This window comes from Periplaneta americana, chromosome 14 (assembly GCF_040183065.1).
Source record: "Periplaneta americana isolate PAMFEO1 chromosome 14, P.americana_PAMFEO1_priV1, whole genome shotgun sequence".
NCBI classification, from domain to species: domain Eukaryota; kingdom Metazoa; phylum Arthropoda; class Insecta; order Blattodea; family Blattidae; genus Periplaneta; species Periplaneta americana.
The window spans coordinates 30,444,889-30,469,554 of NC_091130.1; the positions used below are offsets into that span (position 1 = coordinate 30,444,889).

Genomic DNA, 24,666 nt, shown 5'->3' on the forward strand with positions numbered 1-24,666 from the left:
AATAATTTTAATTTTGGTAAATATTCCATTTTAGGTGGAATTTATGAGCAAAGAATTTTTGCTGACAATGAGTACAATTGAACTGAAGACTTAAATTGTATCAGTGACAGAGACATTGTTAATTGATCGGTTTCATTTCGCATAACGAGGGTGCATTGACGCAAAAACAAATTGATAAGTTCTCGCCTAGCTTGAACAACCTATCACCCTTTTTATAGCTTATTAGGATGGACATTTCCGAACGAACTTCAGTTCCAGGAAATTACGTAAAATCTATCTGCATCTATCTGGATGAAAGGATGGGTTATATGCGCAGATAGACGGATGAATAAATGGATGATGGATGGATGAATGAAAGAATGGGTGAAATGCTTAGATAGACGGATGAATAAATGGATGATGGGTGGATGAATTAAAGAATGGGTGATATGCGTTAATGGATGTATGAAAAGATGGGTAATATGCACGGATGGATGGGTGATATGCGCAGATGGAGGGATGAATAAATGGATGATGGATGGATGAATGAAAGGATGGGTGATATGCGTAGATAGACGGATGAATAAATGGATGATAGATGGATGGATGAATGAAAGGATGTGTGATATGCGTAGATAGGCGGATGAATAAATGGATGGTGGATGGGAATTAAAGAATGGGTGATATGCATAAATGGATGTATTAAAGGATGGGTAATATGCGTGGATGGATGTATGGATGGATGAAAGGATGAGTGATATGCGTAGATAGACGGATGAATAAATCGATGATGGATGGATGGATGAATGAAAGCATAGGGATATGCGTAAATGGACGTATTAAAGGATGGGTAATATGCGTGGTTGGATGTATGTATGGATGAAAGGATGAGTGATATGCGTAGATAGACGGATGAATAAATGGATGATGGATGGATGGATGGATGAATGAAAGGATGGGGATATGCGTAAATGGATGTATTAAAGGATGGGTAATATGCGTGGTTGGATGTATGTATGGATGAAAGGATGAGTGATATGCGTAGATAGACGGATGAATAAATGGATGATGGATGGATGGATGAATGAAAGGATGGGGATATGCGTAAATGGATGTATTAAAGGATGGGTAATATGCGTGTATGGATGGATGGATGGATGGGTGGATGAGTGATATGCGTAGATAGACGGATGGATAAATGGATGATGGATGGATGGATGAATGAAAGGATGGGGATATGCGTAAATGGGTGCATTAAAGGATGGGTAATATGCGTGGATGGATGGATGAAAGGATGAGTGATATGCGTAGATAGACGGATGAATAAATGGATGATGGATGGATGGATGGATGGATGAATGAAAGGATGGGGATATGCGTAAATGGATGTATTAAAGGATGGGTACTATGAGTGGATGGATGGATGAAAGGATGAGTGATATGTGTAGATAGACGGATGAATAAATGGATGATGGATGGATGGATGAATGAAAGGATGGGGATATGCGTAAATGGATGTATTAAAGGATGGGTAATATGCGTGTATGGATGGATGGATGGATGGGTGGATGGATGAGTGATATGCGTAGATAGACGGATGAATAAATGGATGATGGATGGATGGATGAATGAAAGAAAGAATGGGGGTATGCGTAAATGGATGTATGAAAGGATGGGTAATATGCGTGGATGGATGGATGGATGGATGTGTGGGTGATATGCGTAGATAGACGGATGAATAAATGGATGATGGATGGATGGATGAATGAAAGAATGGGGATATGCGTAAATGGATGAATGAAAGAATGGGTAATATGCGTAAATGGATGTATTAAAGGATGGGTAATATGCGTAGATAGACGGATGAATAAATGGAAGATGGATGGATGAATGAATGAATGGGTGATATGCGTAGATGCATGGATGGATGGATGGATGGATGGATAGGTGATATGCGTAGATAGACGGATGAAAGATGGGTGGATGGATGGATGGATGAAAAGATGGGCGATATGAGTAGATAGACGGATGAATAAATGGATGTTGGATGGATGTATGAAGGAATGGGTGATATTCATAAATGGATGTATGTATTCATTTAAACTGCAAGTGGGCAAACACCAGGTGGCAGTGGTAACGTAATTATACACAATAAAAATAATACACAACAATTACAAAATACACAATAATTGCAATTAATAGACTAATAATACATAAAATAACCTAATTAGTAAGTGAACCTTATTTTCCAAGACATCCTACATACGTATAGGCCCTGTATAAGTTTCACATTGGTACTAATAATCTTTCACTTCACTCTCATCTCACTCACTGCACTGGCACTATGACACATTTCACTGACACTATATAACACATTTCACTGACACTATAAATTCTGCAGTGCTTGGGAAAAATGACATAAGTCAGTTTCCACAAACATTTTTTGATAATTTATTGACAACTTACGGAACATCTGCTCGCTTGGAAAAAAATACATAAATATTTCTCCCATTACAATAATTCATACAGAAAAAACCAAATCGACATAAACCAGTGTAAGTTGTCAATAAATTATCAAAAAAGGTTTGTGGAAACTGACTTATGTCACTTTTCCCAATCACTGCAGAATTATCACTGATCGAAACTATTCACTACCACTGTAAACCATAACTTCACTGACTCACCACGGTTCACTGATACAACAGTTCAAACAAGACAAACAATTACACTCTTACTCATACTTATAAATATTAAACCAAACTTTTCTAGTCTAAGACCCTCTTACAAGCCATTTCAAACTAATTTACAATTCAAACCAAGGGAATAACTCGTCAGGCTAAGTAAATACATGTCACCTTAAGTAATTTAAAGTATTTTTTTTTTTAATTTACACTTTATACACAACATTTTCACACCACCTCATTCTAGTGCCGAGGTCATGGAAAGCATGGGGCTCTACCTCCATGCCCCCCAAATGTCTTCATGGCATGTTACGGGATACTTTTACCTTTATGCACATTTTAAGTTATTTTTTAATCTCCTAAAGGAGTGGATGTATGAAAGAATGGGTAATATGCGTGGATGGATGGATGAATTTAATGGATAGATGGTTATGTGAATATGTGGAAGGGTGATTTATGTGAGTGGTGATACAGCTTGAATGAAGAGATGAATGGGATGGTGCGACATAGCTTCAAGTTGATATTCTTTGCGACCAGCATCCTAATAGGAAGTAGGCTATTTAGCTCGAATTCTTCCGGAACCCATACACACTAATGTTCTAAGTGCTTAATTATTAATAGTATTAATACCTTGCATTCACTCACTCTCAAGTCACGGTTACATTTGAGTTTACAAAATAATATACTTCTCGGTAAACATGAAACTTACCGTACCCGAAAACTATGGGTATACTGCTTTGTATCATCGAGCAGCCTTATTCAGTGCACATGCTTCATGTGACTGCCTTCTGATTTAGCCCTCAAGTGAAAATACTTTTCATTTGTCCCGTGCGTATTGACCCACAGATCTGGCCTCCTCAGCGTTTGTCAATAGGCCTACTAGTGCGGTATAGTCATTATTTGTTCATTTTGAGTGCTATAAGTATTCGCTGTCGAATTGAAGCTTCGCACAAACTATAATAAAGCTACATTGTCCTCCTTCGTCGTGCACTTTGCACTCCTATATCTTAGCGATGCAACAAAGAATCCAGAACAGAAGCAACGGTACCGTGGAAACCAGACAATCAGGTTCAACAGCCAACAGACGGCGCGGCGGGACTGTCTTTAACGACCTGACCAAGTCAACTCATTTTACTGTGAAAATTTGCCAGTGCATTCATTACTTCCCCTCCAGAGCCATTCAGAGTCTTGTTGTTTACGAGAATAAATCTTATTCGTGACGTCTGAAAAGTTAGGTCACATTATTATGCTGGAATACAGTTTCGTAATTATGTAAAAACCTTTGTTTCGTATCCATTTACTCTTACGTACTTCCGTTTACGTGGGGACATAGGCAGAAATGTAATCAATTACAAATTATTTTTAATAAATGCTGTTTTCATTGGAGAGTTGAAATTTTGTATGAACATTAAAAGTGATATGGCCTGTATACTGAATTCTATTAGACATCTTTTAATATATTTTGCGTCCACTACTGTGGAGCAACGTTAGCATGCCTGACCTTGAAACGAGCGGGCCCGGGTTCAAATCTCGGTTGGGACAAGTTACCTGGTTGAGGATGGATGAGTGGAACAGAGAAAAATTATCTCTGGCACCGGGATTTGAACCCGGGTTTTCAGCTCTACGTGCTGACGCTCTATCCACTAAGCCACACCGGATCCCCATCCCGATTTCGAATTGAATCCTCTCAGTTTAAGTTCCACCTCTTGGGTTCCCTCTAGTGGCCTACCCTCATGCATTGCGTCATAGATGTATGACAGTGGCACAATGTCCACACATGTGCAGAGGTGCACTCGTTATGAGTGACTAAGTGGCCGTAATCCGACGGAATAAGCGCCGTCTTAAATCACAAAGTGATTATTTTTCTTATATCATATATTATTCCGATGTAAAGTACATATGATATTTCAGTGCAGAAATTCTGCGTCATCATATGATGAGAGATGAGTGGAACAGAGAAAAATTCTCTCCGGCACCGGGATTTGAACCCGGGTTTTCAGCTCTACGTGCTGACGCTCTATCCACTAAGCCACACCGGATCTCCATCCTGATGTCGGATTGAATCCTCTCAGTTTAAGTTCCACCTCTTGGGTTCCCTCTAGTGGCTACCCTCATGCACTGCGTCATAGATGTATGACAGTGGCATAATGTCCACACATTTGCAGAGGTGCACTCGTTATGAGTGACTAAGTGGCCGGGATCCGACGGAATAAGCGCCGTCTTAAATCACTAAGTGATTATTTTTCGCATATCATATATTATTACGATGTACCGAAGTACATATGATATTTCAGTGCAGAAATCCTGCGTCATCATATGATGAGGGATGAGTGGAACAGAGAAAAATTCTCTCCGGCACCGGGATTTGAACCCGGGTTTTCAGCTCTACGTGCTGACGCTCTAACCACTAAGCCACACCGGATCCCCAATCCGATGGAGGATTGAATCCTCTCAGTTTAAGTTCCACCTCTTGAGTTCCCTCTAGTGACCTACCCTTATGCAGTGCGTCATAGATGTATGACAGTGGCACAATGTCCTACGTAAGCAGTCGAACTATAGGATGTCGAACATAAGAGCTTCCAATGTATCCTTCTTCTAATAAATACAAGATAATAAGTTTCTCTTGTACCTCGCTGATAAAAGTTTTTGTAAACGAAATAAAAATTATGTGTAATTATATAATATACTATTTATATTATATAATTATGTATCAGATTTGTTTAACATCTATATATTATAGCATCTATGTTTTTACTTTTGATAGGTGATCTGTTTCTTTTTTTTTCCGATTTTTGGTCATTCAGTGCTCTCAAATCATTACGTAGCCTAATATTTTAATTGGTGAAGCTGTAAGATGAAGATTTCATAGTTTTTATGCAATAATCTTGTTAAGGAAATAGAATGATTTATTATTTTAATGTCCTAGTTATTAGTATTATTTATGTGTGATTAGATTTACTTACGGTATTAATAAATTAATGGAAGTCTTGATAACCGGTTACAACCAATCAGAAGGAGTTTCGCAATTGTCTCAACCATTATCTTTAATACTGTTCATGGACTTTACGGTGATCTAACCTCTGTGGAATTAGAGACAGTGACATGGCATCTTGGGGTTATGAGTTCGAGCGTTCTCTTTGATATTATCTAACATTTTCCTCTTAGATTGGGAAAATTTCAGAAAATCCTGATCGGATAATCGGAGTGACATTCGAATCTGCTTCTTACCCCTGAGCTATGCCGATGTCTTTTCACAATTGTCTTGATTTTTGTTACTCAAAGTACAATACCTTCTAAAGTGGCCAAAAGTACTCCGACTTTCATGAAATGATCCCTGTATTAGACTAGTAAATAGCTCTTCGGTACGTTCTCCATCTAGTTAACACAGTTTGTGGGGAACAGGAACATCTCCAAGTTTCTGCCAAAACGCTTACACTCTTGAAGGGAATTATGAGTTTATTTACCTTCAGAAATTCCAACCTGATCTGCTTCGCTACTCACTTTAAGCTATGGGCCAAGCATGTCACGTGAGCAAAAGAAAGGGAAAAAAACCTTAATTATATGCACGGCAGAAGCCATGTATGAAGCAGCGTCTGTTGTTACGGCTATTAGAATTTTTTCTTCTTCAGTTCAATGTTAAAATGAACCACTCGTTTCTTGGTTGTTTAGTGAACTCTTTGGTTTAAATAAGTTTTGTTCTGAAAGACACATCGGGATTAAGCTTCCCAAGAATTAAGTTGACAACATACACTCCCAGGCCGTTTGATCTAGTATGTAGGGATCCACACCTGTGGAGTAACGGTCAGCGCGTCTGGCCGCGAAACCAGGTGGCCCGGGTTCGAATCCCGGTCGGGGCAAGTTACCTGGTTGAGGTTTTTTCCGGGTTTTCCCTCAACCCAATACGAGCAAATGCAGGGTAACTTTCGGTGCTGGACCCCAGGCTCATTTCACCGGCATTATCACCTTTATTTCATTCAGACGCTAAATAACCTAGATGTTGATACAGTGTCGTAAATAAACCTAATAAAAAAATCTAATATATAGGGTGGTTCAGGATCTCTGTACCAAATTCCGAGGATGATAACTCTCGCATGGAGGGCCATTTTTTGTCACACAACTCCTTTTCTCAGGCGCGGCCTTCAGGAATTACGCGATCTTAAGCAATTAAAAGGAATTGAAATTCACGTTCAGCATTGCAGTAAAGAGCCATCGCCATTCGTAGGGTCTCCGGTTTGAAGGATCGCCGGTTGTCTTGGAAAACATATCTGTATATTGAAAAACTTTCTACTTCAACTGACGTCATGGGCGCATATTACTTGAAGTGATCAAGGTCCCATGGTGAAAAATCTTCGTCAAAAGCACTGAAGACAAAATTTTCAACTTGCAGAACTTCCTAGACTTTATTTATTTATTTATTTATTTATTTATTTATTTATTTATTTATTTATTTATTTATTTATTTATTTATTTATTCATTTATTTATTTATTTATTCACTTATTTACTTATTTATTAGTTATTTACTTATTTATTAGTTATTTACTTATTTACTTATTTATTAGTTATTTACTTATTTATTAGATATTTACTTATTTATTAGTTATTTACTTATTTATTAGTTATTTACTTATTTATCAGATATTTACTTATTTATTAGTTATTTACTTATTTACTTATTTATTAGTTATTTACTTACTTATTAATTATTTACTTCTTTATTAGTTATTTACTTATTTATTAGTTACTTATTTATTTATTAGTTATTTATTTATTATTTATTTATTTATTAGTTATTTATTTATTAGTTAATTATTTGTTTATTTATTTATTAGTTATTTATTTATTAGTTATTTGTTTATTACTTATTCATTTATTTACTCGCTTCTTTGTTTGTTTATTTATTTATTTAATAATATTATTATTTACTATTATTGTTATTATTATTATTATTAGTATTATTATTATTATTATTATTATTAAGATCAAAATGAAAACAAGTCTAGTTATATGTAATTCTAAGAGCCAAAGAATTACAGCAATGTGAATCGAAGTTATTATTATTAAAATAATAGAGAAAATTTATATATTAAAAATAAAAGCCATGTAGTAGAAAAATTATATTTTAAGAAAGATCACAGTCTAAGCAGCCTATTTGACAATCGGCTTTTGAAAGTAGACAATGACTGACAGCCCTTTAAGGTAAGAGGTAAGGAGTTTCAGTGACGAGAAATTGAAGTGGTGAATGATGAAGAGTATCGGGAAGTGTTATGATGAAGTAGATTCAATGTGTCAGTGATCTGAGATCGAGTATTGGAGCATAAATACACAAGACGAGACGACTTGAGGGGTTGAGGTGTGCAGAATTTGAAATAGAAGAGGAAGACAGTATAAAGTTCTGCGGTCGTTGAGTCGGAGTCAAGATAAATATTAAAAAAGGTGAAATATGATCGTATCGTCGGACATAGCACACATATTATGAACATGCAATTTGTTCGACATTGACAGTGTTAGACATTGATTGGTACCCAATGTTGTTTTTCAATACTTTTTTTCATTTTCTCTCTCATTTCTTTTTCAATTTTTCCTACGCATTGTTGCAGATATTCTTCGAAACCTTTATTCTTTTTGACAACTGAATGAATGTTCCCACAGGATTCGAAACTTACTGAGTTTCCCGTAACACATACTAGAAGCGTTAATATAGGAACTGATCTTGCTGCCATCTGTTGGACAAAGGAGAACTTATTACATCTAGCAGCGCACCAAGTAGCGAAAACAAAAACTAATTACTCCATGCACTTAGCAGCGCACCTGGTGACGAAAATGTTAAACTATGCTGAAAATATTCCTTCCCTCCCATCCTCATCGATATTCTCAACTAACCCAATTTGAAATAAAACATTTACATTTTTATTTCTCACACCATCTTCCACAGAAAATTCTTACCGAAGCCAACAGGAAGATAAAAGAGACGATCTATTTTACACTACCCAATTAAAATATAACCAAACAGAGACAGAAAATGAAGCAATAGGTTATATAATTGGGATTGTATTCTTTGGGTATTTAGTGTACAAAGCAATGGAAAAACTACTTAGATAGTTCAATTTATTATATTACTATTACTTTACAATACATTCAACAACACTATTTTTACAACATCTATAAACATCACTGTTTAACATACACTGCTTATACACACAATTAGTATCACTTTATGTCCACGCATTAGCAAGTTTCTGGCTGCCATCTTGTCTTCTCGAGCATCGTTTGTTCGTCTCGAACGAAAGGATAAATAGAGAACTACCCAACACGTAGTTCTAATGTTCACCACCCACGACGTCGGGCGCTGATCATCTTATTTGAACCCCCTTCCGTCAGATGGTGCCGACCGCAGTTTCGCATCCTATTATATATTCATCCATGGCTCCCATCTCTTTTTTCTAGCCATGTTGTTATTGTTGCCAGAATTGAAAAGTAACCATTGATATGTGTTAAACTTCCGTTAATTTGAGGATCAGCCAGCAAGTCTTGAGAAATGCTATAGAAGCAGCACTTTCTGTATCAATATTGTTTCACTTGTAAGATGCAATATGCTAACTGTGGGCATTGTGGCTGGAGTATTGAACTTTCCACCAATATGGCATTACATTTTTTTTGTTGCATACAACATGAGTTATTCTCTCTGAAAACCTGAAGGGTTATTTCACTTCCAACCCGTAAAAGTGATAACAAGATATTGTTGTGTGTGACTCTGTATCGTGTTGACCTCTCAGCCAAAGAGCTGCACATTGTGATGACTAGACTTCGTTGAATTGCCACACGCAGCATGCAATCAGGTTGCCGATGTACGGTAGTATAGAAGAGGTGAGCGACCGCCCGGTCTCGAAGTATAAGCAGTTCATGTTAAGAGTTGTGACCGGTCCAAATAGATAGAGCAGCTACAGCTAATGTATACCTATGTAAGCACTTGTTTTTGCATTACTGTGGTTGAAAAAGTCAAAGCTTAACATTTGTTCAGTGCAGACAAAAATTCAATCAAACATGCCACAATGAGAGTGTTGCTGTTCCAAATAAAATTTTTCCTGGAATACCCTTACCCCCGCAGCCAGTCTTGACCTGTTGGAAAACGTGGTTGGATGCTGTTAATTATTATGCAGAATATTACGGCAAAATAATGGAGGTAATTGATGCATTGGATAGCACAGACAGTCCTGCTGTTGCAGCTGTAAAATCATTGCCTTCTGAACAGCTATTGGAAGATATTCTGTTCATTGAGTCTAATTTTAAAATCGTGTCCAAAAGCATCATCCTATTAGGATCGTCTAAACTACAACTCTCAGAAGCCCTTAATATAGTGTATAAAGTATCACAAACCGTTATCCAAAATAACAATTAACTAATTTCAGAAAAAGTGAATTGTAAGTTGGGAAACATTATTGCTAAAAATTCTGCCTATTTACAACTTCGTATTATAAATAATGTACTATCAGGTCACGACAAGACGTCTGAAATTGGTGTACTAAAAAGTAGTGACTTTCCATTCTTCAAATATGTTCCTATTACATCGTGTGATGTTGAACGTACATTTTCCCAATATAAAAACTGTTTGAGTGACCATCGGAGGAGGTTCACTTTGGCAGCCGGTCAAAATGTACGTAACTCTTCACTGCACATATTCAAGGATGATGTGAGTATATTACATTAAATTTTAAGAGTTAATATAGCTCACTACAAAATAATTGTGTATTTACATGTTTAGACATTTCCTACTTCAATGATAATTCATTATATTTCTTGAATGCACAATACAAGTTTTATTGTAACCGCAGTATACTGCTCAGTGTTTACATTAGAGGCATAGTCCGTCCATCGCACGTCCCCTTCTCATACAGTCTATACTGCGTGCGTAGTAAACCTTACGATTCTCGTGGCAATTCCACGAAGTCTAGTGATGACTAAAATTATGTTACGAGAACTTCTTTGAAAGTAGTAGACCAGAATCCCAAAAGGACTGTAGAGCCTGTAAAATAATATTGGCCTAACATAAATATATATTTCCAGTTGGTTGCGTATATCTTCATTTCTTAACTTGTTTCCTTTGTGGACATAAGAATGTAGTGTGACTGAATGGCGTCATTCGAGTGCCTTCAATTCAATTACAACACAAATCCTCACGTTCACGTTATTTATTCGATTCCTTTGCACGAGCCAGTTTACCAATTCGTCAAATATGATGCACTGCACTAGGCTAACCTCTGTAACTCTTCATTGCAGCAACATACACGGACTGCGCTTTGCTCTTGAACCATATTGGGGAAATGTCTGATAGATTCGTGGAGCACGATGGATCCTATCTGGTGTATCTCTGTAGTAACAGATCGTGAGACCAGATTCCAAGCTCTCGTCATTCCTCCTGTGTGTTCCTGTTAGTGAAAGAAGGATTTACATTATTGGTGATTTCTTGGAGATGTTAAATACACTTATGACTAGGGCCCGGATGTTTGGCAAAATGCCTTTTTTACTGGGCGGAAGTAGATCATTATTTCCATAGATATAAATGTTATTTGGAGTAAATCAAAGTGATAGGGCCAATTTTTATTTTGCCTATTTTGCCTTTTTAAGGTGTTTCTTACTATAGTCGCGACGCTGTTATTTCCGGCGTGACTCCTCTTCTTTGCTTACGTCTTAGGAAGTGAAGGCTCTATAAAGTCTAAGTACAGATGCCACAAACTATGAAGCTGCCTGGAGAGGGGAAGTAGTAGAGCTAACGGAGGGGGCCCACCTAGGCTCCGATACCCAGGTATAGTCATATTATCTGAAAAGTTCACCTCTTGACAATGTATTCAAGATGTGCCCTCCCTATGCAGCCTTCTCAACTGTCATTAGAACTGAGCTGTACTGTTCTAGTCCACAGTGCACAGCAGTAGGCGGACAGTGGTAGGGGAGAAGTGCTCTATGCGCCTGCGCGAACGAGACAGCTTGCTAGTTTGAGGCATCTGTAGGTAGTATCGTTCGCCATTTTTGTTCTTTCGTTGCCGAGCTACTATACGAGGAATCTATTTGCCACACCGTTAAACATTATCATGTCGTAGCTCCTATAATAATAAATCAAACGCACTGTAATTGAGCAAATAATTGAGCGGAAAATAACGTCCTTGTGTGCTTTCTGCTAACGCCAACGAAAGAGCCAAAATGGCGAGCGATTATATTAAATATTTATCGAGCCTTAGGAAATGCATAACGTCATCATCAGCGAATCACAAGACGCACACGTTTGAATGTAACAGACCTGCAACGTGATTGGTTGCCGGAAATAAGAGCGATAGGAATAAAATAAATGCTTTTTTCGTCGTTTTAAAGCAATAGTTCTTGTTTATTTGCAATTTTATAATTAATTGTAAAGTAATGTGTATGAAATTTAAATATTTGAAACAATCACTAACTTTACTAACAATAGTAAATAAAATTCATTTATTTCGGTGCTTAATCTGCTAATAATCGTCCTTTCATACTATTGGTGTAATATGAATAATGATCGACAATCCACAGTTACAAATATAATATTGTCATGTCTTCACGGTACCAACAATCAGCTTTATAATTTTAAATATTAAGCTCGTGCTCATAGAAGATGTCTTGTAGCATTTTCAATTGTTTCCTTTCATATTTTCAAATCTTACTGTTACAATTTTGTGCTACACTTGTTTGTTATTGTAGGAGAAAGAAATTTGAGTGATGAACAGTCAGTTATTGTCGGGTGACAGAAGGTATAAGGTAGAATGCCTAAATTCAGTAAACTACTGAAAAGTAAACTTCATGCATACGTTAGTGAATTTGGTGCACATGTGTTTTCAACCGATGGAACAGTTTTGTTGTGTAAGATTTGTGAAAAGACAGTTAATCACGGAAAAAAAGTATTTTATAAGTCAACATGTGTCACCTACAAAGTAAATATGTGAGTTATGTTGATATAATTTAAATTTATTGCTAAAATATTGTGCCTTTTTTACGTTTTTATTGCGTTTTTTGCCTGTCTATTTTAACTTTTATAAATGCCTAAACATCCGGGTTCTACTTATGACACTACTAGTAAAACATATATAGCTACCTTGCACAGACCCAGCTACAACATTTGGGCCACCTAACTTTACTAAATTCCCGGTAAAAATCATTATGCATGTGGAGTAAACAAGAGCGCATAAATGTATGTTATTTGTGGACAGTCTTGCGAAGCTTTTTGCCTATATCTATGCCATCTAATAAGAAAGAGTTTAAGATGATTCTTACAAGGGAAGGGTTTCGGCTCGAACAGGAATTTCGTATCCAGAGATTGTATACAGGCCCATCCTTACATCTCTGTAAAGCTCACAAAAGCATTCGTTTGTGTAATGTGTGGTTTGTCTGTTAGAGCACTGTACAAGTTGAGGGTTGGGGAGAGCACTGCACAAGTTAAGGGGATGGGACACCTTACCCGTAAGCCTAGCCTAGCCTAGAAGCTAGTGCGAGTGGTAAAATATCTAAAGCCCATTTAAGAATATTCTTCTCGAACGTTCTGTCTGAAAATATTGCACCTAATCAAAAGTGTACACTGTTGTGTGATTCATTGAATGCGCACAAGGACACAACCTTAATAAATGAAACATTCCAAGGCTAGGACATGGAATGTATGATCATTCCACCTAAAAAAACTAAATATAACCAGACTCTGAATATCTATTTCCTTAGACAATACAAAATATATGCGCGGAGGATAACAGATTACATAAGGACTCATGCTGGGAATCCAGAACTTAAATTGGGAAATCGAGTGTTTATAATGAAAATGTTCTCTGTTATGCATAACCAGTTGTCTGCTCCAGTATACCGCCCTACGCTTCAGTATTCCTGGCAGACAGCTTGTTACGTGAATCCTGAACAAGTCTCGGATTTCAAAAATGTAATTCAGGTGGCATTTGATTTTTCAGCACTGGAGTGTGGTTCAGAAGATTGTTCAGGTGTTGCTTCTGGGTGTTATGCTTATTGCTCTGCTCCATGCTGTTTCATGCATTTTATAGAGAATCCTCATGTACATTTTTAAAGAAGTGTATTGACCAATACCAACCAAACGGAGAGTTACACAAACGAATGCTTTTACGGTCTTCATCATCATTGTAAGGCAAGCCTCTGTACAAATTTTTAACCAAAAATTCCTGTTCGAGCCGAAACCCTTCCCTTGTTAGATGAGTGATCTGAAATTTGTCCTGAAAAGACAAGAAATTTGGTTCATTCAATGCCGAGACGTCTGGAAGCTGTCAACTGTGCTAATGGCTAGAATGCAGGATACTGAAAATACATTACAGGGACCTATTATAGCTATGCATTAGTATAATGTGCCAATACTTTTATTGAAATCAGAAAATAGATTTTTTTTTGTAAATAATTATTTCGTGTTATTGTTGTTATGATTTCTGTGAAAGATGTTTAGTTTTACATTACATTAAGGAATAAACATTTTATTTTCTTAAACTTGACCTTCATACAGATCTTATAGGCAAAACACTGAGTGTGCCAGTACTTTTCGGTGCCAGTGCAGGTGATATAAAACATGTTTCATCTGAACTTGAAACACATAATGCCGACTATACTTAAAAGTACGATATAGATTTGTTTTTTGCTGAAAGACATGCATGTTCTCTTGGCTGATGGAGGGTCTCCACAGCTATGTGACCTACTTGCAAGCTCTTGCGTAGCTTAAAAATAAACACAGTATCAGATCACCATTTCTGAACAGCTGCGAAGTTTTAACCTATAAACGTTCCTAATTTTTTCGTCCGCGGACCCCTGGTAGTCCGCGAGTGATTTTAAAGAGATTCATGGAACCAAAGTGTGTTTCTTTAGTTGGTTATTTAACGACGCTGTATCAACTACTAGGTTATTTAGTGTCGATTGGATTGGTGATAGAGATATGGTATTTGGCGAGATGAGGCCGAGACTTCGCCTAGATTACCTGACATTCGCCTTATGGTTGGGGAAAACTTCGGAAAAACCCAACCAGGTAATCAGCCCAAGCGGGAATCGAACCCGCCCCCGAGCGCAAGTCCGAATCAGCAGGCAAGCGCCTTAGTCGACTGAGCTACGCTGGTGACTAGGTGTGTTTTCAAATGTTATTTTAAATAACTTGATCACGTTTTCTGGTTTTATCAGCTTGCTAGGATATTTTATGTTTGTCTCAGAATTTTGAGGTATAGAGTTTAACAGGAATGAGTTCGCCTCAGAGGATTCTCTTGGCTTGCAAGTCTTGCAACCTACCCTATTTTTTTATTCTAATCTTCAGGGTTCCAATTTAACTGTGTTCACCGCTCAAGATAGGATTGAAGTAACGATAAAGAAATGAAACTTGTGATCTTGCTGAGTTATCAATTGAGAATTCGATTCATTTCCCACTCTGTGACTTTCTAATAACACATGATGGTGAAAGAACTCTCGTGTGATATTTTTATAATTATGACAAAACACTTACATTGATTGACATTATAAGGGAATATTGTCCATTCTGCAATGGAAAAATAATGTGTAATATGTAGCTAGTCCTCTTCTTTAGTTTTCATTTTTCTACTTTTCTTCCTCGCCCCATTCTTTTTTCCTCTCGTTTTAGTTTTCATTATTCTACCTCTCATCCTCCCATTCTTTTTTTCTCTCTATTTTTAATCTTTCTACCTTCCTTCTTCCTCTCCTCCATTTTTTATTTTTCGACCTCTCTTTCTAATGCCATTCTTTTTTCCTCTCCTTTATTTTTCATTTTTATTCTACCTCTCATTCTTTTTCCTGTATTTTATTTTTTTACCTCTTTTGCTCCCCCATTCTTCTTTCCTTTCCTTTATTTTTCATTTCTTCTATCTACCTCCTCTCAATCTTTTCTCTCCTTTTTTTCTACCTTCTTTCCATTTTTCATATTTTCTGTCTTCTTTCTTCTCCCAATTTTTTCTCTCTATCCTTTCGTTTTTCCTTGTTCCATCATCTCTTTCCATCTGTCCTATTTTTTACTTCTCTTCTTCTCTTTTGATCTTGTTTTCTTGTCCGCTATATTTTTCTTGTTTTCCTCAGTCTATTCCTCTTTATTCCGTTCTACCTTTGTTCTTTTTCTCCTGTTCCCGTCATATTATTGTTTATTACTCTGTATAGCTACATCTATTTAATGATTTTGTCATCGACACCAGAGAGCTGCAGAACAGAGCTTAGAACTGGTTTAGAACCGGTCGCAGAATAACCGGCGAACTTGAGCATCCAACCGAATATCCGACCTTCAGCGGTTACGCCTGATGTCTTGCTGGCTAGACAGAACCACAGATACATAGGACAGAATACCAAACGCATTTCACCATACAGGAACTCTGATGACATTTCCTAACTATACGAATCGTTGTTTACGAGATTATACAAGCTGGCGCATAGCGCTTGAAATACGGGTCTGAAGTGGTTCCCTCGTAATGCCAATTCCGCCGCTCGGAGCGCTGTTCCATCCTAAATATTCATAGCAGAACACTTAAATGACAATGACATTTGGGACATTTAAAGGACTCACCATTGCTTATTGAATGCTTCGTATAATATTTTATGGATAATAGACGTAATTTCCAAACTTCTACGTCTCAATTATATTACAATAAAAGGCTGTCATTCTTGATATTAAAAGATATTACATATTATAAACTAAGGTACTACCTTTCTGGTGTTCAGTTCATACACCATACCTTTTCGGAAATAATGAAAGAAACTTAATATATTTTACATGAACACTGTAGTCTACCCTTTTCACGTATTCATTTATTACTATTATTATTATTATTATTATTATTATTATTATTATTATTATTATTATTCCAATGAATTAAGGTATTGTATTATCTTCCATTTTCCTGACTTCATAATTTAATCATTTGTAAGTAGGCCTAACTTATCCCTTTCTTTTTTAAAATATATTGACGTTGAACTGTTATGATTTTTACTAAAGCAAACAGCAGTCACAATACATGATTAGTACAAATGCGATTTTCTTGCGCACATTGCAGTGGTGAAATAAATATAATAAATATCTAATAGACCTGCTGATTAACCTGTTACTTACAAATGGCTTTTAAGGAACCCGCAGGTTCATTGCCGCCCTCACATAAGCCCACCACCATCGGTCTCTATCCTGTGCAAGATTAATCCAGTAGTGGGTAGTAATAGCAAATGCTATGATATTTTAGTGTGTGTAAACAGTTTTTAAATTAGGAGTTAGAATTAAATTAATTAGGAAGTTAGACTGTAATATATGTGATTAGAAATGGTTTTCGAATTTGACCATTTCCCAAAACATAAACAAATATCTCAGGAATCTCAGGGACAATATTTTTTAGAATTTGCCGCCCATAGGCACATGCGCATCTGCTCTCCCCGATCCCCATTTCATTTTTAGTAATGTCTGAATCTCGCTCCCCTGAGCTGTTTTCTGTCGTCACTCATGACATGTCAATTTAATGAAAACATAAAGTAAAATCTTCGGTACACCATTCAGTGATAATTGTACTTTATCACAACGAATAATTGTAGTAATTATCATTTATTTATTTATTACTCGTAATGTCGTAATAATGTTTGATTTGGCTTGGAGGATGAGGGGAGTACGTTACACTAAACTCGGCATGCTCAACATTAAAATCGCATTGCTACGTATCTTGTATCCTAAATAATGCAAATGGCATATGTAGTAGTAGTAGCAGCAGCAGCAGCAGTAGTAGTAGTAGTAGGTTTATTTTGCCTGGCAGAGTTAAGGCCATGAGGCCTTCTCTTCCACTCAACCAGGTTTCAATAATATACATTAAATACAAAATTAGATTACAAAACAACACAAAAGAAAATACCTTAGAAATTACATAAAATACAGTAGAAAATTACAATAGAAGATCAGTTACATAATATAAAATTACAAATAGTCAAGATCGGTTACATAATATATCAAATAAAGTAGAAAATTACACATAATCAAAATCAGTTACATAACATAAAGGGAATATACACACTCACACACACACAAACACAATTTATAAGACCTAAAATGCCCGAGATAAATTCGACGATTAATTCACTTGAGATATATTATACAGTTAATATACTAATAGGAGAATACATGTTGGTTACAAGACATAAAATGTTGATTAGCAAAGTCGTACTAAATGGCATACAAACACAAATGATTAAGTAATATATCAATATAATAAAAAAGGAAAGAGAAAAAAGAAGAAGAGAGAGGAGAAAAAAAATAACAACTTGGTCATTTAAGACTATTTAGAAACTTCCGCAAGAGTCTAGTTCTGTTCATTAAATCATTTCTAAGTAGGATGTACTTAAAAGATTTTAGACTCCGACTGCTCCTGATTTCCTGCGACAAGGAATTCCAGGAACGAGCTGTGTGTATTGTGAAGGAAGCAGAGTAGAGAGATGTTTGATGGAATGGAATTGATAGAACAAGGTTATGCTGTGAACGCGTATCACGGTTGTGGTGGGATGCTAAAAGTGTGAAGCGAGGAACTAGGTAAATAGGTGTGGAATTATTTAAAATCTGATACAGCAAACAGAGTGAATGAACTGAACGTCTCTCCCGTAAACGAAGCAAAGATAATTGAAAGAAATACTCGGAGACATGATCATAGCGACGGTTGTCAAAAATGAAACGAACACAAGCATTATGAACACTCTGAAGCCTCAATGATAATCCAACACTGAGATTACTATACAAAACGTCGCAATAGTCAAAGTAAGGCATCACCAGGGTCTGTATCAAGATCTGTTTCAGTTTATGTGTCAGTATTCAGCAGTAATAATTAACCATTGTCGTGGAATATTTCGCCACTATAAATGATGATGGTAAATCATACTCTTTTCCTCGAATAACGCTCCTGATTGCCTTAAGGAAGACAAGCTAAGAACTATATTAATTTGATTTTGATGATAATAATAATGTTGTTGATGATGATGATGATGATGATAATAATAATAATAATAATAATAATAATAAAATAATAATAATAATAATAATAATAATAATAATAATGTCTGAAAGTAGCAAAAACCGGTAGTTCACTTGCAGCAATTATATCAAATTAGAGGGAACGAAATCTGAAGGAAAAACACGGAACTGAAAACAATCAACTTGCCAAAGTAAATGAACCATATGAACAATGTAGTTTGGAAGCAAAATTTTTAATTCAACAAATTCAGACTTTCGGGAAACAAAATTGTAAATTCCATTAAATGACGCTGAAAATCTGCATACTGATATTTAACAAGTCATCACTGAATCTCAAATACGACTGTAATATGCTTGGCATATTTATAATTTTCGTACTCGATCAATAATGCACAATTAATCAAACTATTTTCACGATACACAATGCTTAGTAATGGAGCTATTCATCATTTCTTTCACAGCGAGGCGAACCTAGCGGCAGAAATTGTCATGACTCTCAGAGACCTACTCTCGATCGCGCTATGCGCCAGCTTGTATAATCTCGTAAGCAACGATACGAACGGAGTAACAATTGAAGGAAATTTACTTTCCCTAATTAAAAAAGTGTTAGCTTGAAATAGGATTATAATTGATTGAAGACTTTGCTACATTTATTTTCATAACTAATATATAAATCAACTAATGGACACCGGTAACAACAAAGGAAATAAGCGTATTGCATAGATGAAATCTGACATGTAAACAAATACAAGATTAAAATAAATTACAATTACTTACAAAATAGAAGAGCAAATATGTACACACTTACTATTGTAACGTTCATATTTTAAACTCGAAATACATAGGCTACCTCTGAAAGAGTAGTTGTTAATATAGCCTATGTCTTTTAATTATTCTAGTGGTTGTATTATTATTTCTGTAATAAATCATTTTTAAGGAGATAAAAAGTTATTAACAAAAATAAAAGCACTCTCAAGCTCTAATGACTGTAATTAATATTTGAGGAGAAAAATTCGCTCCGGCGTCGGGGATCGAACCCGGATCCTTGGTTCTACGTACCAAACGCTCTGACCACTGAGCTACGCCGAATTCAATCCACAGCACCGGATCGAACCTTGTCTAGTGTCAACTGCCATTATACTAGGAGCGCACTCAGTTGAGTGACTTATTTGGCCGGGATTCCGCAGTTATGATGCACTGCTAGCTATGAGAATATTATGGATTTATTAATTTGTCCTACAGAATAATCTCTCTAATGTTGGCAATTAATATTTGAGGAGAAAAATTCGCTCCGGCCAAATAAGTCGCTCAACTGAGTGCGCTCCTAGTATAATGACAGTTGACATAGACATATACAGGTAGGCCTACGTCAACATTATGCTTAACTTGGAGTCAGGCCACAAAGGGAAACACTGAAGGAGGAAGGTTCGATCCGGTGCTGTGGATTGAATTCGGTGTAGCTCAGTGGTCAGAGCGCTTGGTACGTAGAATCAAGGACCCGGGTTCGATCCCCGGCGCCGGAGCGAATTTTTCTCCTCAAATATTAATTGTCAACATTACAGAGATTATTCTGCAGGACAAATTAATAAATTCATAATAAGTCCATGATATTCTAATGATTGTAGTTCCATGGTGCGTGCTGCTGCAATACCTAGATTAATGAATGAATCAATCAATCAATCAATCAATCAATGGGGAGAGAGGAGGAAATATCAATTGAACTTGGAACTCCTGGATGGCTCAATGTCGTCTGTCTTTCATGACCCAGAGCCGTACACCCGAGAAAGACTCGGACATTCGTTAAACCGACCATTGGACCACTCTGCGAGACGGAAGAGTTCGCATACTGTCTATAGCGCCAGGCGTTCAGTAGCAATATATCATTTCTATTTTTCGTAACCGGTTGTGCACGATTCTAACCGACACAGTATAGTCTACTATATGCTGCCTGGCATCATGTACTCCCTCTACCTAAATTTGAAAAGATTCACTATCCGGCCGTCTGGCCGGCCACCTCTACTGTCGTGACGACCTGCTCTGTGCGTGACCACTTCAGCGTCGAAACTGTCTGGCAGATCGGCTGTACGGAAGATGGATGGTACGACAGTGGTCGAACACAGAGCGAACATAATTCTTATATTCTACAAACGATCGCAGAGCTGTGGGCGACTGCGAAGGACGCTCTGTCCATGCTCGCAGCCAATCTCGAGAACGATTAAACAATTTATTTCGTAGACCTGCTCGATAGAGAGTTATAGTAATAAAGTTGTGAAGCCATTAGTTTGTAAGTTATGGCAGAATTCAGGTAATTGCAGAAGACGTCGCCGTATAGCTAGAACGTCGGCCTTCCGTGCCGGTTCAAATCTACGGAAATCCAACCGGAATTGGTGTTGTGCAAAGACGGCGTTATGGACCAATTGAATGGTTTGTTTCCAAACCTGTTATTGCACTGTGATATCTGCTGACCGTTAGGACGTGCCTGAAATATTTCATTTCTGTAGCATCTCCGGAACTAAAAACCCAGCAGTAGAGTTTTCTATTCATCTTCCGTTATAGAGAAAAATTGAAATTGAGATTTTAGTGAATAGTAGTTAGAGGAAAAGGGGGGTGTGAAAGAATATATAATATTAGATATATTAGGATTAATGAACAAATAGAGAACAGCAAGTGAAATGTAGGAGAAATACTGAAGGGAAAATTAGACCAAGTAATAAAAAGGTAATTGGGAGTATTTGTGTAGACGTGTACTGCAAATAATGTATTATTGTAATAATATGTTAATGGTGGCACCGGATACAGAAATGTGAGGTACACCATTACATGTAAAGAAGTGCTGTGAATAAATATATATTATTATATCATTATTCGTCTTCCTCTACCTCCTATAATTGTATTAAGAACAAACCTATATTGTCTATAACCAGAGAGACGTTCCTCCCCCATTCGTACTGTATGCAACCCCACGCATTCACATACACACAAGACGATGTGTAAGATAGAAAGAAATAAAGACAGAAGAGGTGGAAAAATGAGAGGTAGCTATTGCAGCAGTGATATATGGTGACCGTTAGAACGTGTGTGAAATGTCTAATTTCTGTAGTATCTTCAGGGCTAAAAATTCAGAAATAGAGTTTTCCATTCATCTCCCTCTACCAATACTACGATTGTATGTATAACCAAAGCAACCGTTTCTAGCGCGTGAAATAAGTAATGGGAACGTTGAGAGTGAGTATCTTATCTTTGCCACAACCTGTGGGCGAGAAAGCTGACAACTGTGACTGGCAGATTGCTGACATCACATTTATTTAGGAAATGGTAGCTACCAATCTCATTCGAAATGGCAAAGGATGCCACTGACTGGACAGTTATTCAAGGACACATCCAAGAAACGCAAAGTGCGAGTGTCTTGCTTTTGACGCAGACAGTGAACAATAAGATTGACAACTGTGATTGGTAGATTGCTGACGTCACTTCTGTTTAAGAAGTGGTGCCACTCTCAGCCGAAGTGACAACAGATGCCACTGACTGGACAGTGTACTCAAGGATACACCCCAGAAACGCAAAGTGCGAGTGTGTTGCCTTTGACGCAGTCAGTGGGCATTAAGACTGAACAACTATGATTGGCAGATTGCTGACGTGACGTAGTGGGTGGTACCGTTCTCAGCTGCACTGGCAATAAGTGCTCACTGACTATAATGAGGATCAGGTAAGAACAGTTCCTAAACAGCAAATATTACCGTCTTGTCAGTGTTGCCAACTGTTACCAGATATCACATATTACTACGTACTGAATGACTAATTTACGTACCGTACTTTACCTTAATGTTGAAAGGTTATTCTAAATAATTCAATAATTAGTAACATTTTCGTAGGCAAACTATACGAGAAAGGGATCAACATGTTAGGTATTTTGTCTGGCAATATGAAATTCATTGATTTGGCTAAACAATTGATTTACGAGACTTAACCTAAAAATGTATTTTGTTTGACCACATCAAATTGTTAGTACTAACTCCGAAAACTTACCTGATTATAATCTTGAATTATAACCACAACGCAACACATAAAATAACTATTATGTATTAATATTAATTAATATGTTCACATTTCACTAGCTTCAAGTAACCGGCTTAGAAATCTAGTACAATTTTAATTTCATGGAACTCCAGTACTGACAACATTTGTCTCATCTGCCAACATAACAGTTACAAAATCACTACCATTTGTAGTATCTATCAGTATCTAAATTCTAAACGAAGTTGGTAAAAAAAAATTCAACCTGCAAACTAGAAAATCACCAAAATCCACTAGCATATGCAGTAATAGGGGAAAAATGGTTAGGTTTCACCCTTAGGGTATGAAGTAAGCTGACCCGGACTACAGCTTTTTACTCAAGGACACGTGCCGAAAACGCTGACACTAGCTATATGTATGAAGAAACAACTTATACTGTCTATATGCAGAGGCACTTCCTTTCTCCCATTCGTACTGAATACACACACACACACACACACACACACACGATGATATGTAAGAGAGAGAAAAAGAAAGCTATATAGAGAGGGGTCCAAAAATAAGGAGAGGCAGAGAGGTAGCGGCAGTGACTTTTTATCAATGACACGACGAACAACAAAGAACTGTAATGAGGAAATTATGTAGGCTACAAAGAAAGACTACTGGAAAGACAACTTCCGGCCTGTCACACTAAGAACCATTGCCACTAAATGTAAACAGTACTTCTTAACGGTATTTGTAGGTGTAATTGGCACGGTACAAACCCAATCCTCGCTGCCCACGCCCAGAAACTCATTTCACTGCTTCTTCCCTAACAAACATGCCCACATTAAGTACGAAGACGTTAATTAACAAGCACTGAAAGAGCTTCCGCTATTTTACAGGTCCAGATACTAGGAAGACCGCTGATAAGACGATGCCCACCTCCAAAAAGAGCAAGAAGAAGCTGAAATTCCGCTGTGACTTCAGCACCACCATTTTGGACGTACTGCGAGACAGGGGATGGTGGCAGGTATGACGCAATACGCAATAGGACCTTGAATCTATATCTCCATGGGCCAGAAAGTTTGGTTTGACTCTCAATGCAAGAAAATCAGAAGCAATCCTAGTGGGACATCAACGTCTATTATGCAACATTACTCTTCCAGTCAAGTTAAACGACACAATAATCCCTTTTGCTTCCTGTGTTAAAAACCTAGGAGTTTACCTTGATACGCATTTAAACTGGAATAACAAAGTAACTCATATTATCAAAAAAGTGCTTTCCATACTACATTCCTTAAACAGCATTCGAAAATTCCTTCCGCTATCACTCAAGAAAATACTAGTGGAAACACTAGTAATGGCCCACTTCGATTATTGTGATTCTCTACTGACTGACCTCAATGTCAACCAGTCGCAAAGATTACAACGTGTAAATAATTCTTGTGTTCGCTTCGTCTGCGATGTCCGTCGCGCTGACCACATTACCCTATCCTTCCAAACTCTAAACTGGCTACGGCTTAACGAACGTAGAAATTTTCATTCTCTTGTTCTCCTTTTCCAAGTCCCGTTTCAGTTACCTGTCATCATATCATAATCTCTTCACACGCACGCAAAATAGCCGCACATTGGCCATTGGCCAGACATCATCGTATTCATCATCATACACTATCTCGCTCTCGCGCTTGTGGAATACCCTACCCAGTGACATCAAAGACTGTCGGAATTTAGTAGCGTTCAAAAGCAAACTTATTAAGCATTTTTCTTACCGCGTAGAGTAGATTTAATTTTTACTTAATTAATAAAAAAAATGTTTCTCCTTTCTTAGCTTCTACAATAAACTGTCGAGCTTTTATTAATCAGTTAATCTTTTAGTACTTCGATGTTCATTGTATTTGTAAATTCAATATTAATTATAATTATAATTGTAATTGTATTCTTAATCTTGTAGTTGTAATTCCCTGGTAGAGGGTAAGAGAAGGCCTGATAGCCTTATCTCTACCAGGTTAAATAAATAAAT

General features: G+C 37.0%; 1 protein-coding gene across 2 annotated transcripts in view; it reads left to right on the forward strand.

The window, feature by feature from the left end:
• LOC138713236 (probable tubulin polyglutamylase TTLL9) overlaps positions 1-24,666 on the forward strand; it is a 616,516-nt gene that overhangs the window by 526,762 nt on the left and 65,088 nt on the right. For both annotated transcript variants that reach the window (XM_069845167.1, XM_069845166.1), the window contains exon 2: positions 23,549-23,676. In XM_069845167.1, coding sequence (XP_069701268.1) covers positions 23,581-23,676 — 96 coding nt within the window. In that variant the 5' untranslated portion in view covers positions 23,549-23,580. The remainder of the gene's footprint in view (positions 1-23,548; positions 23,677-24,666) is intronic.